Source organism: Mixophyes fleayi, chromosome 11 (genome assembly GCF_038048845.1).
Source record: "Mixophyes fleayi isolate aMixFle1 chromosome 11, aMixFle1.hap1, whole genome shotgun sequence".
Classification (NCBI taxonomy): domain Eukaryota; kingdom Metazoa; phylum Chordata; class Amphibia; order Anura; family Limnodynastidae; genus Mixophyes; species Mixophyes fleayi.
The window spans coordinates 84,433,513-84,453,126 of record NC_134412.1 but is presented as its reverse complement, the minus strand read 5'-3'; the positions used below and the strand labels follow the sequence as shown (position 1 = coordinate 84,453,126).

At 43.2% G+C, this 19,614-nt stretch overlaps 1 protein-coding gene across 2 annotated transcripts in view; it reads left to right on the top strand.

The window, feature by feature from the left end:
* NPHP4 (nephrocystin 4) overlaps positions 1-19,614 on the top strand; it is a 185,254-nt gene that overhangs the window by 68,448 nt on the left and 97,192 nt on the right. For both annotated transcript variants that reach the window (XM_075190021.1, XM_075190020.1), the window contains 2 exons: positions 12,770-12,952; positions 14,993-15,131. In XM_075190021.1, the coding sequence (XP_075046122.1) occupies positions 12,770-12,952; positions 14,993-15,131 (322 nt within the window). The remainder of the gene's footprint in view (positions 1-12,769; positions 12,953-14,992; positions 15,132-19,614) is intronic.

The following is a 19,614-nucleotide window of genomic DNA, read 5'->3' as shown; positions in this document are numbered from 1 at the left end:
TCCAATAGCGTAGAGGCGTGGCCTAATGTCTAGGGATATGTGTGACATAATTTGGGGTGGAGTGAGGTATCATTGAGCCTTGGCCGTGTCCGAAAATATGACAGAGAGCAGCCAAAGAGGTGGCTGAAGTAACGCATACTTGCCTATTTTTGGCAAGTTGTATCCGGGAGAGGGGCGTGTCCAGTGGGCAGGAGGGGGTGGGGCGCGGCGAATCACGTCATTTTGGCCTCGCCCCCGCGACACATATGCCGTTTTGTCATTTTAGCCCCGCAATTGCGGGATGCGGGAGATTTGCCAGCTCTCCCGGGAGTCCGTGAGACCGACCCGAATTTCGGGAGTCTCCCGGACATTCTGGGAGAGTTGGCAAGTGTGAAGTAATGTCCTAAGTTTGAAACGTACACAGGGATAACAAAAGCTTTATTCAGCATACATATTCCCCTACTAGACTCCATTAGGCCTAGACAATTTTTGAGTGTCCCTTTTATGTACTCATACATTTGTGAATATTACAGGATGCCTTTTCATAAGGATCAACTCGCTTTGTACACTTAAATGGACTTTAATACTGTACACAGCAGTATTGTTAAAGCAGAAATGTCTCTATAGAAGTTGTTGTAAAACAGTGGTCTATTAAAAATATTTCTAGTGCACATTCTCTTTCATCATTTGTGTAAGGAAAATACAGTTGAGTGGAAAGGCTATATCTCTCCCCGTCTCTGTGGTACTATTATTATTATTATTATTATTATTATTATGTAGCGCTGTACAGAGTATGTTTAATCAAACATCAGTCCTTGTCCCAGGTAACCTTACAATCTATATTCCTTTTTTGATTGAAAATGTAAGTTTATTTTGCAGAAAGATACAAAAAGACCGTACATAATAAAACATTACATCCAAGTGTACTGCGTGGCAGCGCAGATGAAGCATTATCCATAGTGAAACATAAATCAGACATACTTTATAGTACAATATAAGACATAAGGCACAAGATATGACATCCTACACTATACACTACGTACTACACTAATCATGCATCACTTCAACAAGGCATCTGTTCCAACAAGCTATGGGTGTGAGGGGGAGGTAGGTGAAGTGGGAGAGATCATAAGCCCAAAGCCTTATTAAGAAACATATAATGGGGCAGGGAGTGCATCAATAAGACAGGATGGTCAACAAAACTTCAAGCAGTGTGGTGAAGGGGGAGATTCACAGGCCAAAAGCTGTATTGTAAAACAGACACATATAGGAAGAAGGTGAGGTTCATCATCATCATCATCATCATCATCATCATCATCATTATTAATTTATATAGCGCCACTGATTCTGTAGCGCTGTACAGAGAATATTTGTCATTCTCATCCGTCCCCATTGGAGCTCACAGTCTACATTCCCTAACACAGACTAGTGTTAATGTTTGTTAGCAGCCAAATAACCTACCAGTATGTTTTTGGAGTGTGGGAGGAAACCGGAGCACCCGGAGGAAACTCACACAAACACAGGGAGAACATACAAACTCCACACAGATAAGGCCATCTTCGGAGATCGAACTCATGACCCCATCGCTGTGAGGCAGAAATGCTAACCACTGAGCCACCGTGCTGTTCAATCTATATTCTCTACCACTTGAACACACGCAGACTAGGATTACATTTGTCAAAAGCCAATTAACCTCCCTGTATTGTTTTTGGAGTGTACCCAAGAGGAGAACATACACAGATAGTGCATAGGACTGTGTGCTGGGAGGCAGGAATGGTAACCCTCTGTGCCAACCGTGCCACGGTTCCCCGCCACACCCATCCTAAATTCGTCTCCTTCCACACAAACTGAATTGCTTTGAGAGGAAGCGAGAGTAGTAAAACAATGGAATTGACCTGGGCACAGCCTGGACGACCTTTTGCCTTGAACAATGACAACCGTACATACATTCATTATAACTCGTTACACATACACATTCATTATTACGCATTAGATTCATCTTTGAATGAAATGAAGAAAAACGTCTAAATGAAATACTGTACGTTTATTGACTATTCATTGTATAGCTGTCTGCTGCGTTCTGGTTGGCAGCACGTACATAGCATTTAGTGTCAATATTCTGATTCTTCTAGTTTATAACTGAAGGTAATTCTAGGGCTGCTTGTAACGAGTTCAGATCAAGTCACCGACAATGGGTTAGAGATTCCGTATTCCATTCCCTGTATCCCTTGTTCTTATACATAATGTCTATTTACATGGGGGCCTGTAGTGCTATTCACACTCGCCCTCTTCCCAGCTAACATGTAATTGCCTATGTCCCTTTGAATTTAGATTTCTATCAATCCCCAGCCTGTGTGTAATTGCAATATCCTTCTTCATGTCTCTTTACCCTCTGCCAGATCTCGCCCCCTTTTTCTTTATTTAGAGACACCTTATCCAGCACTGTTGACTCTCCTCTTGTATTTTTTTCCTTCTGGGACGACAGTTTGAACCGACTGACAAGTCAACTATAGCGGCTTAATCAGTTCCTGCTGAGCAGAAAGCTGTAGGGGCTGAAATATAATCCTGGGAAATGAGAAAATACTGGTAATGTGGCCCTCAGAATCTAAGGACGCTTTTTTCCCCTTTGATTTTTATAACAATGATAACCCCCCAGGAACTGGATGTCTCTATGCAGCGGTTCATAATGTAGAAGTTCACGAGGGTCCTCTGATTGATGTATGGCAATGAGTGTACTGGGAGGCAGCATGTGACTCGTACAACCTGCTGGGGACTTTAGAAACTAGGATTTAATGGTTAATTGCTCACATAGAGCATTACTCAGTATACTGTTTTACTAGTCTTCCAACCAGCTTGGTGTTGCTTCTTAATTATTCATGCGTCAATGTTTGACTAGCGCTATACTTTAAATGCTTAACGGTTAATAACATAACTATAGATCCTTAATCTTAACCGTAACACTATCATATTTAAATATAAGACACCACACAGATTTGTCGGCAAATCAAGTTGTTTATTTAACTAACCACGCACTAATATGGTGGAGGGAGAACAGTGTAGGCAAATCGGCAAATGCCAAATAGCAAACCGGATGACCCATCACGGGTCACCCATCCTCGGGGCATCAGTACTTAACCACCATTTTTACCTGTGCGCACCCTTGTCATTTCATCATCATCATCATTTATTTATATAGCGCCAATATATTCCATAGCGCTTTTATCCTTAAACAAGGACAATCCCAGGAATTCCAGAACCCGAGCCTATCTGGGCTAATTGTAACGCACCAGAAGACAACCCTCAGGGATGGTACTTGCACCAAACCTAAGCTGACTCCTCGAAGAGAACGGCTTCCAGAATCCACACTACAAGAAATGTGCACTTTACCAACCTTGTCTACCAACTGTACCAGCTGTAGGACCATAGCCCTAGCACCAAGCCCGTGCACCATGTGGCTCCTCATATCTCTAGGGCTGCACCAGCACCTGTCCTAGATAACAGAGCTCATGACCACGTAGCTCACAAACCCTCGGGTCTGCACCAGAACCCGGGCAAACACATGGGGGCACCTCCTGCACCGCAGGCCACCATACCAGCAGGAAGGCGCACTGCAGGACCAACCAACAAGCTCCGGATCCAGCGGCAGGGAATGGGAAGGAGGGCAGCTTTAACACAAGTGGAAACAGCTTGTTGTTATTGTCTTCCATACACACCAGTGGAATTGTGTTCTCTGGTGGCCAAATCTTGACATCCTGCAGAGCCGACCATCAAGGTGCATCAGTGCATAACCAAGGCGGTTAGCTGGGCGCAGCCAGAGCGCTTTGTAAATAATCTCCAGTGGAGGCAGCCAGTCTGTAAACTGTACTTTATTTACTTTCCATGGTTTGACGATAATCTAATAAGTTAATTCAACTTTTTGTTAGTTCCCTTAGTTAGTGGATGTGGATGGTAGAACTCCAGAATTGAGTCGGTAAATAAGTTTTTACTCATAATTTCCAAGGAGGTTCCTGCCAGACTCTGATAATGGATTTAGTTCTTGTAGAGCTGGGTCATTAAAGATACCGCATACTTGGCTACTTTCCCGGAATGCCCGGGAGACTCCCAAATTTCCCCGGAGAGCAGGCAAGTCTCCCGCATCATGTACCCAACGCGATTCGTGGTGAATTGCATCACTTTGGCCCCGCCCCCTGCGACAAAAATGCAGATTTTGTCACGGAGTGGGGCCAAAATGACGCAATTCACCATGGCACTCCCCCTTATGCCCTCACACCACACCACTCTTCAGGGATCTCCCGGAGGACGATCCCTCGAAGTAGGCAAGTATGAGATGCCGTAGCCATCCAGCGTCTTCTAGCAGTGCCCAGATCCTATGTACTAGTAGCCGGCACCAAGTCCTACTTTATAATGTGACAATGCCTATATAAGTGCAGTCACTTGGATTGCCGTTATAGGTTCTGCTTTATGACCTGAATGCTATTGTCTTATTGCTGACCTTCGCTCCGTTTCTGATCTTCCATCCAATCCGTGGCGGAACTGCCATTGGTGCGGCAGGTGCCGTGCACCGGGGCCCATGGAGATAATGGGGCTCGCAGCATGGCAGATGCAGAGGGTCCGGGCCCCGGTTCCCTCCTACCTGCATCGGGGCCCGCAGCTCACTAGGTCCACCCCTGCATCTAATGTATTGCAGCAGAAGACATATCATTTTGTAACCAGTGCAAATATGAGACATGATCGCCCCCCTAGATCAATCATCAGTACAGTAATTGTTGGTCTAAATCAGTGTTGGTTAACCTGTGACACTCCAGGTGTTGTGAAACTACAAGTCCCAGCATGCTTTGCCAATATATAGCAGCTTATTGCTGGAAGGGTATGCTGGGACTTGTAGTTTCACAACACCTGGAGTGTCACAGGTTAGCCATCACTGGTCTAAATGGATTCTAAATGCAAAGCCCACAACTAGTCTGGTTATAGTGACTGACCTTCTGCTGTCACTGGTGACCGTTACATAACTTCACCCCTCCGTCATTAGTGTCCTTCAATTCTATTGGAAAATGACTTACAGTATTGGCTCACTGCAGAATGTGTATTGACGCTTGGAACAATGACTTACGATCTATTGATCATGAGCGCGAAAAAAAGATGGATGAAAAGACAAATGAAAAGTCTTAAAACATAAAACTGGAAAGAAAATCCTCATCTATTCTCTTAATCATAACTCAGAAGGTTTCATACTCACTAGGGACGAGGGACCTAAATATCGCCCAGCGACTAATCCATTACACACAGCTGTGTCTTGTAAAGCCAGCACAGTGACATTGATCTGTCACTTCCCTCCGCTGCCAGAATTTATAGTGGACTGAGGGGTGTAAAAGACACCACGGAAATAAATCTCTTGAATTAAAAAATGGAAGGATACATATGTATGCATGAAATACACAGTTCAAGGGAGACTTTCATTACCTCTCTTAGGAACAGTGCAAGACATATAGCCTTGATCTGTAATATAGCTTGGTAACATACAGACTTGGATCCGTATTGTCAAAAGCCAGTTAACCTACTTGTACGTTTTTGGAGTGTGGGAGGAAACCCAAGCAAACTCGGGGAGAACATACACACACCACACACAATCGAACCCATGACCCCACCGCTGCCAGGCAGCAATGCTAACCACTGTGCCCGTGCGTTGTATGTTCTTTCCGTGGGTGTGTTTTCTTGGGCTTCAGTTGCTTCCCCACTTGTTCCAAGCCCATGGATTGCTAATGGATTTCTGATGGAGTTGGTCCCGGTGTATATGTGTTATTTTGCTTCTAGCAGGAAAATCTGATTGTAAGCTCCACGGGGCAGGAGCTGAAGAGTAACCTTTCTGAGTATACAGCATTGCTGAATATGTTGCCACTATATAAATAAAGGACAATAATACTAGACCCAATAGCAAAACATGACTAGTGGACATGTTCAAAAAGATGTCTATGGCATTCTAAAACCTCCATTCAGAACAATTGGTGGTGTAAAATGCCAGAAACTGCAAAGAGTATAATCTGGGAAATGTGTCTATTAAAATGCATTGGGGATCGGTGGGACTGTGAAAAAGTAAAAATATCAGGATTGAGGGTATTTATTTATTTTTAGTAGATTTTACATTTTAAAAGTTTTTTAGTTTGTACTTGAAAGAAGCGACTGTTCTGTTTAGAACAAGGCGTCCGAGATAGAAATCTCTGCAGTATTTCCAACGGATCACCCCTGGTCCTGCTGCCCATTTTGCTCCGTAAAACACCTGTATAATTCTATAATAGTGTTATTGTGACTTTATATTTACTTATCCTTGTGTCTTATTAGTAACTGCTCCACCACCTTGCAGAACTGACCAATGGGTGCATGGTATGCAGAGCACACAAGGCCAGTGCATTTCTCTAGTCTTGTGGGTCCTCTGCCCCCGAGTGACACAGACAGGCAGGCAGTGGAGGATTATAGTAAAGGCGGATGGGGAGAGAAGTATAGGGGCCCACGTTACTGCCCACATTCCTCTCTAGGGTATCGGCATTCTAGTAATACCACAGTGATAGAAAGTGCTAGTAAGGCGATATTACTACTATTTCAGTATTACAGCACTATTACTGTACTATTTGTAGGCATCATGGATGTTGCATGATGTAATGATGCCTCAGAGTTGCTTTAGGAGCAGACCTGGCCAACCAGTGGCTCTCCAGCTGTTAGGAAACTACAAGCCCCAGCATACCTTGCCCACTATCAGTTGGCTATCTACTGGCAAAGCATGCTGGGGCTTGTAGTTTCACAACATCTGGAGAGCCACAGGTTGGCCAGGCCTGATTTAGAGTCTAGTCTCTCACTAGCAAAGGTAAGAGACAGGACTACATGGGAGAGGAGTTGAAGTAAGAGGAAGAGAGTGGGAGGAGAGAGAGGAGGAGGGGCTTACATTAAGGGGTGTTTATTTACTAAACTGTGGGTTTGAAAAAGTGTAGATGTTGTCTATAGCAACCAATCAGATTCTAGCTGTCATTTTGTAGAATCTACTAAATAAATGACAGTTTAGTAAATATATCATACTTACCAACTTTCTGTTGGTGAAATCCGGGAGCCTGCAGAGGAGGTGGGCATAACGGGGGGGCGGGGCTCCAAATGCCGTCATTTTGGACCCGCCAGATGACGTGATGACGCAATATGCGTCATTTGACAGCGGGGGGCGAGGCCAAACGCCGCGATTCACCGGGAATCACGGCGTTTGGGACTTAATTCTGCCCACTTCACTAGGAAGTGGGCAGAATTATCCAGATGCGGGGGATTGCCACACTCGCCCGGGAGACTCTCGCAAAATGCGGGAGTCTCCCGGATATTTCGGGAGAGTTGGCAAGTATGAAATATATCCCTAAGACTGTGGGGCCTAAGCATTACTCTTGCACCACAGGCCCATAAAAGGCCATGTATCTGATATGCATGAGACCAGAATCTATACACATTATTTGCAGGTTTTTCTAGTACAAAGAGAGTCTATAGGTACAATCAGAATCACACCCAAATCGGTCCCTAGGTGGAGTAGGAGCTCAAGGCTGTTAACGATCTCCGTGACACATTTACACGATTAACCCATAAGCACTGTGCCCTCATGAGTCTTCCATCCAGTGTCCCATTACACAAACTCCCATTGCCCAGGTCTCATTGCCAGCCATTATATCTAGATGTATTGCCAGCCTGTTTGCATAGACCCCGCCCCCTCCATTACACAGGTCCAGTTTCCATTGGCCAGCCGATGTATAGACTAATGAAAGCTAAATTCTAATTGGTTACAACGAATTTGTGGTATTGCCTTTTAAGAAATCCATTAATAAACGTAATTATGCAATATCTTTCCACATGTTTTACTGATTGATTTCAATGCCAAGTTGTACAGTTAATAAACACAATCTTTTAACTTGTACAACTGTGTTTCAGGAGAATATGTCTAACACTGTGACTGGTAAAATGTGCTGTGTATCTCACAGTAACCTTACAAAGCACATATAGAAATAAATGTTCCGTGAATCACATTTACTGACGAAACTACCCCACGGCACATGGGTCTGTGCTGACTATACAGCTGATGTAGCCCATTTCTGATCTGGCACCTGTGTATTCATATACCGCCCCCACCCATCGTCATGCATCAGATGATGTAGGTGTGTGTTAGCTATAGCAACGTCATCCCAAATTCTGTTATACTCCATTATTATTATTATCGTAGATTTGTAATGCGCCACAGTGCTCCGCAGCGCCGTACTGCAGGGCAAACCGTATATGCAGTACAGTACATACATAAAACAGGGACATACAAGGTAAACAAAATAAACGCAGACATGAAAACAAAAGGTATGGAGGACCCTGCTCATTACAGAGCTTACATTCTAAGTGGAAGAGGGCACAGCTGAAATGAGAGGAGCCAGTGTGGCTCAGAGTGGAGATTGGGACAGCTGCGAGGGTACATTAGTGTGAATAGTGTTATTGGGGATAAGGTCACCTCTAAATAAGAGATGGGTTTTCAAAGAGCATCTAAAGATTTGAAGGCTGTGGGAAAGTCTGATTGAGTGTGGTAGGGAATTCCATAACTGGGGAGCAGCACAGGAGAAGTCTTGTAGGTAGGAGTGAGAGGTGGTTACCAGAGACGAGACAAGGCGCAGGTCAGAGGTAGATCTAAGAGGGCGGGAGGGAGAGTATTTTGATATGAGATTAAGGTGTATGAAGGAGTGGTGTTGTTGAGGGCTTTGTAGGTAAGGGTGAGTAATTTGAATTAGATTCCAGAAGACACAGGGAGTCAGTGTAGAGATTATCAAAGTGGTGCAGCAGATGTGGAGCGGTGAGAGAGGTAGATCAGTCTTGGAGCAGCATTTAGGATGGATTGGAGTGTGGATATATGAGTGTCAGGAATGCCAGATAGCAGGAGGTTGCAATAGTCAAGACGGGAGATGATGAGAGAATGAATAAGAATTTTGGTAGCATGCCGAGCAAGAAAAGGGTGTATTCTGTCAATGTTTTTAAGGTGCAGTCGACAGTGAGGGTGATTTGAAGGCAGGTGGTGACTCTGGTAGGAGGGAAGATAATAAGCTCTGTTTTGGACATATATATATATATATATATATACGTCACATTCTTCTAAACGTGCTCTGACAGTTTTACACAGTGATATTGTCCGTCTCTTTTCTATATCTGTCCGTTGAAGCTTACGGCCTAATTTTTGGCGCATCTCTTCAATTTACAAAAGCAATAATCCAAATGCAGGAATCCATCGCAACAATCACTGTGAATCTGATTTCTTAGAACATTTCAATGTGGAGATTTCCACCGGCTGAGACTGTTCTGAGTACACAGGGATATGGCAGAGCCACGAGTTTGACTGGTCATTTGCACAGCAATTCAAACCAGCATCCAGCTAAAATAATTCACCAAAGTGCTCCACCCCATAGCTGGAAAAAATCGTTTTCATTTACCAACTTAAAATGTCAATGAGGAAGGGGGTGAGCGTGATGGCCACCAAAAGGCTCTTGCGATTTATTTTTGTTACTTGCATAATTTTATATGTGTGAATGTTTTATTACGGCGTTTTCAGTGTGTCTGGAAATGTTTTTCTCCATCCAATGGCAACGTTTAGGTGCAAAACAGGTCTAGTAAAATGTATAAGACCAGACCCGATCTCTGGTGCAGAATTGATGACCTTTTGCAGAGTGGAAATAGCAGCGCACCTCTCCTCCGCACAATGAGGCGCACAGATGCAAGGAACACCCTCACTCCGTCCTAACTCCTCCCCTCTGTCTGTGCAAGCTAACGCTAGCCCACAAAACGTTGTCGTCTGGCTCAAAAAACCCATACACGACGGCATGCAATGAGTTCAAAGCAGATTTTGCGCTGTGTAGTAAATGTCTTGTGGCTTGTGAGTGACCTCTTATATGTTATACAGTAAGTTGATAAGTTCAGTACCTGGGAGAAAAAGTCAGTTTTTACACAGAACCGTCCCAGTGGTTTTTTTTTATTACCAAGGGCAAAAAGGTACATGGTCAAGTGGACTGTGATTGTGGCTTTGGAGGATCGTGAGTGTGCTTTGGGTAGGCCGGGATATAGTCAACAGTATACCTGTTTTTAGATTTGGAATTTTGGGACATATGTACTTTTATATTCTCCAGGTTACAGACTTCACTAGAATTTTAAGACTGATATTATTTGTTATTTTACACTGGACCTGTCACATACACACAGTGGAGGTAGCCATTTTGTGGGCTAAAAAAAATATTCATGAAAATGTGGCCTATCCGTTCACTATGAACCAGAACCTGATGAATATTAGTCTGGCCTCGTGAATATTAGTCTGACCTCGTGAATATTAGTCTGACCTCGTGAATATTAGTCTGACCTCGTGAATATTAGTCTGACCTCGTGAATATTAGTCAGGCCTCATAAATATTAGTCAGGCCTCGTAAATATTAGTCAGGCCTCGTAAATATTAGTCTGACCTCGTGAATATTAGTCTGACCTCGTGAATATTAGTCTGGCCTCGTAAATATTAGTCTGGCCTCGTGAATATTAGTCTGGCCTCGTGAATATTAGTCTGGCCTCGTAAATATTAGTCTGGCCTCGTGAATATTAGTCAGGCCTCGTAAATATTAGTCAGGCCTCGTAAATATTAGTCTGGCCTCGTAAATATTAGTCTGGCCTCGTGAATATTAGTCAGGCCTCGTAAATATTAGTCAGGCCTCGTGAATATTAGTCTGACCTCGTGAATATTAGTCTGGCCTCGTAAATATTAGTCTGGCCTCGTGAATATTAGTCAGGCCTCGTAAATATTAGTCAGGCCTCGTAAATATTAGTCTGACCTCGTGAATATTAGTCTGACCTCGTGAATATTAGTCTGGCCTCGTAAATATTAGTCTGGCCTCGTGAATATTAGTCAGGCCTCGTGAATATTAGTCAGGCCTCGTGAATATTAGTCAGGCCTCGTAAATATTAGTCTGGCCTCGTGAATATTAGTCTGGCCTCGTGAATATTAGTCTGGCCTCGTAAATATTAGTCTGGCCTCGTGAATATTAGTCAGGCCTCGTGAATATTAGTCTGGCCTCGTGAATATTAGTCTGACCTCGTGAATATTAGTCTGACCTCGTGAATATTCGTCAGGCAGTGCCTCAGCAATGTCACCGGTTTCTAGCCGATTGATAGGCTGCAAACTGGAGCAGCCCCCAAAATAGTCACCTGCCCTTGTGACAGATCCACCTTAAGGAAACTACAGCCCCACTTTGTTTTTTTTTGTGTACAAAACATATGACAGAGCAATGTAAGAAAAACCTGCTGAAGCTAAAATCTAATTCTTCTATTTATATAGCCAGATATAAAGCACATTTCACCAGACAGGATACGCTGGCATACTCATTTCATGAATAAAATGTTGAGATAATACATTAAAATCGCCTATAATGAGCACAACCGCTGCTTTATCACCAGTGCTAGTGACACTGATGGCTCTGTGTTCAGTATCGGGACTTGTTCAAAATGTAATTTAGGCTTTGTAATTGAAGTCAGCCCCTTTTTAATTTAATAGACATGGTTTAAGTGTCATCTGTCTACAACACAATGTTTAAAAAAAAATAGAAATATCTCTTCAGAATGCTCAACTGCGGACTTTAAAAACAAAATAAAAAGTGGTGAAGCTGTCACAGCGCAAATACAGAACTAAGGATTTTTGGGCCCCAATACAGTAACTCCTTGGGGTCCCCTTTTATAGCCACTGAGGCATATTTGAAAACTTTTCCTCGTTGGTTTCAGGGGGATCCTGGGGAGGTGGGCGTGCGGGGGCGGGGCTTTGCTAATTGCATCATTTTGGCATCACCCCCTAAATGATTGCCATAATTTCAGCCAATTACAGCGGGGGGTGGGGCTAAGATGACACAATATTTGCGTCATTAAGTTCCGGGAGAGTAGGCAACTATGTGTTAAAGAAAAGTAGCTAATGAATCTCTAGAGACTGAAGTGTGTTTTACATTTCTGTCTCCATTACTGAAGTCATGTTGTCTTACCTGTCAGTCTTTGATTAAATCTTGGTCTCCATGAAAATGGCCACCTCCATAGGCATCAATACATGGACATAGGACACAATTTCTGAACTGTGTCATCATGCCACAGATGGTGAAGCCAACCACGTCTTGTACTGGCTCAGCATCAGGGAGAATGCCAGACTCTTCAGGGAGTGAGGGAGATCACCCCTATTTCAGGGAGTCTCCCTGACATTCAGGGAGAGTTGGCAAGTATGCACTGAGGTTGTGGGTGTGTCCACACTAAGGTTAGTGGCTCCTCCCACTACATAGGAACGCCTGGCCCCCGAAATCTGTCTTGCTACCCCTCTCAGCGCCCCCGGTCCTGTATAAAGGCACCTATCCACCCACATTGAGTAGAGACAGGCATTTTGAGGACTGTTCATTAAAATGTTCAAAGATACTAGCACTAACTTAGTTTTCAAAATATAGGTAAATGCAGATTACCAATTATGGCAAATAACAAATTGAATAATACATAAATTACAATAAATAAATTCCAATGTAATAATGTATTATATTAAATGACCACAAGATAATAAATCACTGTATTTATTAAGTTAAAAAATATATATATAATATATATGGATTCCTGTGAATGCTGTACTTTCTCACAGTATAGATAGTGACACGTGTATCACCAATATCTTGCTTACTATAGGTATCATTTGGTTTACCACCGTCAGATTTGTGTTTCCTCATTCCCTTGTTTCTTTTGCTATTTTTAGGTGCCCCCTGCAACAGGGCTGTCTAATACATCTTACATGCGTATGATTCGCTGGGCTACCTGGAACCCTCTGCTAAATTCTGGATCTTCGGAAGTGACCTTACCTTTGCAAGGAGGACCATATGCTAACCCCTGTAATAACCTTGCATATAAGATACCACCGACCAACATGAGCTCAGATGAGGTAAAAACAACAACTTTGGGTAGTAGGACTTTAAAAATCTTGCATGTTGTCCTTAATATTTTGTTCAAAGCATGTTCTCAAAGCCTCCCTGCAGCATAGTGTGCTAGGCACCAAGCGTTTTAGCACCTGAGTACATAACATTGACATTGGTGCGAACAGTTGTCAGAAAGTGTGTGTGCAAGTCTATTTACTGAGTTCAGGGGCATTTAGCGGGCTTAAGGAACACCTTGAATTCTTGATATTAACACCCATGTGCTCCAGACTTTTCTGAAAGTGTGATACTTGTACATTAAAGTGCATTCTTGATTAACAACCGGATAAGACATTTAAATGATTTTCCTTCTTAATATTTTATAATACTTATTATTCTGGCAGCGTGAACGATAAATGAGCAACGGCATAAAATACTAGGGACCGGTTAATGTAACACATAATGATACAACTGTGTGTTCTAAACAACATGCTGAGTTATCTATACAGGTATAGCAGATATCACCTCACGTCTCTGGGAATCATTATTAGTCCACTGTTAATGTGTCTCCGTGAAGTGAATCAGTATTTAGATACAGTTTTATATGCAGGGATTCTGCTCTACAAGCAAAGTGGTGTTAACTTTTAGTTGGTCACAAATCTGGTCTTAAAGGTGAAAATCAAAATAAAAAACCTATTAGGCGCTATAGATTATTAAAACAATAACCTAAAAAACAAAACACTTACAAATCAACGTGTTAAATATGTTTCAAATTGGTTTAACCCGTGCATGATACTCATGCATTCTAGTCAAATCAAGCTACTTAAGGTCTTAAAAAGGTTCTTGTCATGCATTTGGGCCTAGCCCAGGCCTCCTCAGGGGAAGAGCGTTACTTCCCGACGCAAGCGCCCTTTTTTAATGTGTGTTAAATTTAGCCTTTACTACCCCTCCCACGGGGGGAAGGGGGGATGATGGAAGTTAACTGACTTGACTATTCAAATTTTTTTGTCAAATAATGTCAGTATACCAAATTTCAGGTCAATTGGATGAGTCCTTTCTGAGAAAATAGTTTTTTCCACACACACACACTAACACACGCCGCTAGGCTTTTACTTTTATATATTAGATAATGCTTAGAATTTAGTAGGTCAGTGTATAACTCCGCCCAGCAGGTGGCGCTGCAGCTTGTTTGTTTTTTTCCCACACACAGACTAACACACGCCACTAGGCTTTTATATTATAGATACACGCACACACATATATATGAACAGTTCCTAAATGTATTCTGAGTCAACACCACAAATGCAAAAGACGTATGACATTGTGACTGAGAAGGGATTGACTTTTAAGGAAAATCTGTAAGCGTGACAAATAAGGAGAATTAATTTTTTAAGAGCGTGTAGATAGACTAAGACTCGTGAAATTTGTGATATATAGGGGGCCAGGGCCTAGGAGTCCTTTCCACCAATCCAGCTCAGAAGTGACTTGTAATACCCTTATTATCTTATTATCTACAGTACAGGATTCTACTTTCCCTTATTATATATACTTGATCCTTCGTACTGCTATAGTGAAGATATTTTTGGTTCACCATTAATTATAACAGCAAAAAGCACCATTTAAATAGATATAATTTACAGGCGTCTTGTGCAACACTGAAATATTAGTGACAAAAAAAACATTTAGGACAAACCCAGCGCAGTTGGCTGAATTGCAGATGAACAAGGTCACTGCTGTAATATACCGGTCACAAAACATTCATTTGTCTCTTTTGTACTTTATTTTGTAGCACATAACTGCTACTATTAGGTTATTTCAAATCCAATAGAGTTAATCGACTACTTTCTAACGCTTCCTGGCAGCAGGTTGGTTCAACAGACCCTGACAATTGACTACAGGAAAAAAAAAGAAGTAAAATAATATTGGCTTTTTTTAACCACTCTGGCAGCTAAGAGATGAATGAAAGAAGATCCAGCGGAATTCAGCTATTTCCATGTAAACAGAGGGTTTTGTGAGTAGATCTGTGGGAGGCCAGCTTGTCATTTCCAATCTTCCTTTTGTCCAATCAGGTGCAACAGGTAGAAGCCGGAACGCTGTGTTTCAGCTTTAGCGTCCGGTCGGAACATCAGTTAGAGGATACAGCGGAGTCTGTGGACAGTTTGTCTGAGGAGCTTCTTCAGGCCAAGAAAAAAGGAACCTTGGCAAATGGTAATTGTACATTGCTTTCCTTCCATATCAAAACGTAGGCAACCGATTGCTCTCCACTACAATCCCCAGCATGCTACGAGAGGCAGGGGAGCTTGCTGGTACTTCCACATCAGCTGCAAGCTGATAGGTTGACAAAACGTTGTGTATAATATGAGACAATAAATGGGATTGATGGATTAATTTATAAAGTGTTACTATGTCCAAAGCGACATAGAGAATAATGGCCGAACATATGTTACATATGCCAACAACTAATCTAAAGCCTGCCCATATTAGACAGTATTTGGGGTATGGACAACTATGTCTGCTAGGAAGCTCTGATGGGGAAACACTGGTAGCAAGCCTGGATGGGGTTTACTATAAAAGCAAGGTCTAGCATAGCTGGAATTGGGCAGTGTCTACCGTCCTTACTGCTGCTATACCAGTGAGAGCTGTAGGCATTCGGGCTAAACACTTCATAAATCTTCTACTGTTCTGCTTTATTAACATCTGAAACCCAGACAGGATAATGCTGCTTAACCACATCTCAGCAGTCCAGCTGGGTCCTGGTCCTGCTCCACATAGTCCCCTCTATAGATCATGGCCATTGTGGAGAGTCACAGCTGACTGAAGATAACTCTTGGAGTTAGCAAAGATGAACCGTGGACAGTGAAGCTCTGCAAAACAATGGGGAGGGGGAGCGGATTGGTGAGGTGGTTGTTTTCGGTAGAGGTTTAAATAAAAGTAACTTTTGCTCCCTTGTGATATCTCTGCTCCCTTGTGATACCCCCGCTCCCTTGTGATACCCCCGCTCCCTTGTGATACCCCCGCTCCCTTGTGATACCCCCGCTCCCTTGTGATACCCCCGCTCCCTTGTGATGCCTCTGCTCCCTTGTGATACCCCTGCTCCCTTGTGATACCCCTGCTCCCTTGTGATACCACCGCTCCTTTGTGATACCACCGCTCCCTTGTGATACCACCGCTCCCTTGTGATACCACCGCTCCCTTGTGATACTTCCTCTCCCTTGTGATACCCCTGCTCCCTTGTGATGCCCCTGCTCCCTTGTGATGCCCCCGCTCCCTTGTGATGCCCCCGCTCCCTTGTGATGCCCCCGCTCCCTTGTGATGCCCCCGCTCCCTTGTGATACCTCCGCTCCCTTGTGATACCTCCGCTCCCTTGTGATACCTCCGCTCCCTTGTGATACCTCCGCTCCCTTGTGATACCCCCGCTCCCTTGTGATACCCCCGCTCCCTTGTGATACCTCCGCTCCCTTGTGATACCTCCGCTCCCTTGTGATACCCCCGCTCCCTTGTGATACCCCCGCTCCCTTGTGATACCCTCGCTCCCTTGTGATGCCCCCGCTCCCTTGTGATGCCCCCGCTCCCTTGTGATGCCCCCGCTCCCTTGTGATGCCCCCACTCCCTTGTGATGCCCCCGCTCCCTTGTGATGCCCCCGCTCCCTTGTGATACCTCCGCTCCCTTGTGATGCCCCCGCTCCCTTGTGATACCTCCGCTCCCTTGTGATACCCCTGCTCCCTTGTGATACCCCTGCTCCCTTGTGATACCACCGCTCCCTTGTGATACCTCCGCTCCCTTGTGATACCTCCGCTCCCTTGTGATACCTCCGCGATACCTCCGCTCCCTTGTGATACCCCCGCTCCCTTGTGATACCTCCGCTCCCTTGTGATACCCCCGCTCCCTTGTGATACCCCCGCTCCCTTGTGATACCCCCGCTCCCTTGTGATACCCCCGCTCCCTTGTGATACCCCCGCTCCCTTGTGATACCTCCGCTCCCTTGTGATACCTCCGCTCCCTTGTGATACCCCTGCTCCCTTGTGATACCCCTGCTCCCTTGTGATACCCCTGCTCCCTTGTGTTACCTCTGCAAAATCCTATACAATACCCGAGATTCTCATTAAATATCTTTAGTCAATAAACTTGCAATAATTCACTGCAAATGATGTTGTTATTGACTCTTTACATCATTAATGATGTTTTTAATATACTTTAAAACCATTGAATCGTGTCTGAGATTTTTTTTTTTTTTTTAGCAACGTTTGCTTTACTCTATCTTTAGAAATGTGAGTTATTGTCTTCAACCTTCACATTGGTGCCCAGTTATGTCCCTATATTATTTGCATTTACGCCGTTGCTGTGATTTCCTTATTCCTCCTCCTCCAGCCAGAAGTTAATGAAGAGAGTTTAGAAGTTTGATAGCAGCATTATTGAACAGATGGCGCTCCTTCATTTTACACTGACCCACAATCCTCTTGGGCATGTGTTTAATTGTTATGTCACGTCAGCTGTTGTCAAGGCAATTTGTTGAGCTCTTAGCTTTGGACAAACTTCTGAAAGTCAAAAGTTACCGCACTTCATAAAAGTGTCTTTAGTCTGTTCTTTTATGTTTATTTTTTTTGTAGTTTTATAGTATTTTTAGATTTTTGTCTGTTTCTTAAATGGCATCAGTGCCAATCACAGGTTTACAATATAATCTACGTTAATAAAATAAAGCGTAATTTGAAAAGTAATTAAACTCAGTAATGATGAAAAACATACTGTTAATAGATATTTAAATGCAAACCTTCCCCTTTGTATTCAAAGAATTTACTTCCAATTTCAAGGCTCCAGTATGCAGTTGCATGCAGACTCCTGTCTGCACATTGCTGGTTGACCACCAGGAGGCAGTGTGTCACTGCGAATAGATTCAATTGTGTGTTTTATTCTTCATAGGTTTGGTCTGATAATATATAATTTGGACACTATTGTAATGTGCTGATATTTAGAAATAACACTTACATACCTTACATGAAATAAAATGACTGCATGCAAAAGCTCTATATGATATTCTAGATCTTTTGAAGGTGATATTTCTACATGATATTTTTAAGTCTTTTTAACAATGCCACATTATATGGTAGATGAGATGTGTGTTATTTTTATCTTTCTCATTTTGTTCCGACCACATTGTCAGTGATGTCACTGAAATGGGTGGGGCTTATTTGCAGCTAAAGGCTTGGATCAGAGACGCTCAATACATTTTTTTACTGAGATTATGTTATGCAATAGATCAGATCACCCCATGTTTAGAAAATTTCCATAAAGAGCTTGTACACTTTTAATAAGACCATGGTCAGGAATTGAACTCATGACCCGGCGCTGTGAGGCAGAAGTGCTAACCACTGAGCCACCAGCACTGGGAACAGTAGCAAGAGATGGAGAGGTAACAATGGTACTTGGGGGGTTCCTACTGTTTGCTATCTGTGGGGTGACAAGTATTCTTATGTTAACTACAGGCTATTCAAAGCCTATAGAGCCCCCTGTTCACCTGGGAGAGGCTCTGGTGGGTCGGGCAATTAATATGCTAATCAAGAGATTTAGAATGCTAAATGGCCTGTCTAACATGCTAATCCAGGTCACTGCTTCTAGACATCATCATCATCACCACCTTTTATTTATAATGCGCCACTGATTCCGCAGCGCTGTACAGAGAACTCACTCACATCAGGCCCTGCCCCATTGGAGCTTACAGTCTAAATTCCCTAATATACCCACAGAGAAAGACTAGGGTCAATTTTGATAGCATTCAATTAACCTACCAGTATGTTTTTGGAGTGTGGGAGGAAACCAGAGCACCCGGAGGAAACCCACGCAAACACAGGGAGAACATACAAACTCCACACAGATAAGGCCATGGTCGGAAATTGAACTCATGACCCCAGTGCTGTGAGGCAGACGTGCTAACCACTGAGCCACCATGCTGCCCCACTAAAACTTAAGGGTACAAGTAGTGCCTTGCTTTTATTATAACATATTTAAAGTATGAGACTTGCTGTATATATTTATATTGATTGACAGCTGGGCTAGAGGCTTGCTGTGCGCTCTAATAAAAAGTGGTTTGGAGAGGATACTACAGATGTACGAATACTTCAGTGCGTGATCAAGTTGGAAAGGCGTTGTGAGTTGGGGCCATTAATTTACCCTCCACTTTGGGACAATCTACCACTGTATCTTCTAATGAATAGATCAATCAGCTGGTAAGCAACATGTCAGATTGTGCTGAAACATTTTCCTAAAAAATTATGTTAAATAAACCCCAAACCCCACAAAAGTATTTTTTTGTACATAAGAAGGTGTGATGATACCAGGACGCTAGGATAGAGACCAGGAAGCTGTGTGTCCACGTATCATATTGTAGGTTAATCCAACTGGCTCTATGTAAGAACCTAGATGGTGTCAGTCCATGTGAAATATAAAGTTATTATATAGCCACAACCCCAAATAGGAATAAACGTTTGTAGGTCCCAAGGTACATAATATGTCATGTTCACGGTGGTGCGTGCTGTAACAGAAGCTAAAATTAATTGTTCAACCTAACATTACACTGAATTTCTTAAAAAGTAAAGTATTACCTCCCCATGCCATTATTATAGCTAAGGCCTATCCCACGTCCTTAGAACAGTATCCTTATGGTATCTGATAAAGGTGAAAAGGCTGAGACTGCAG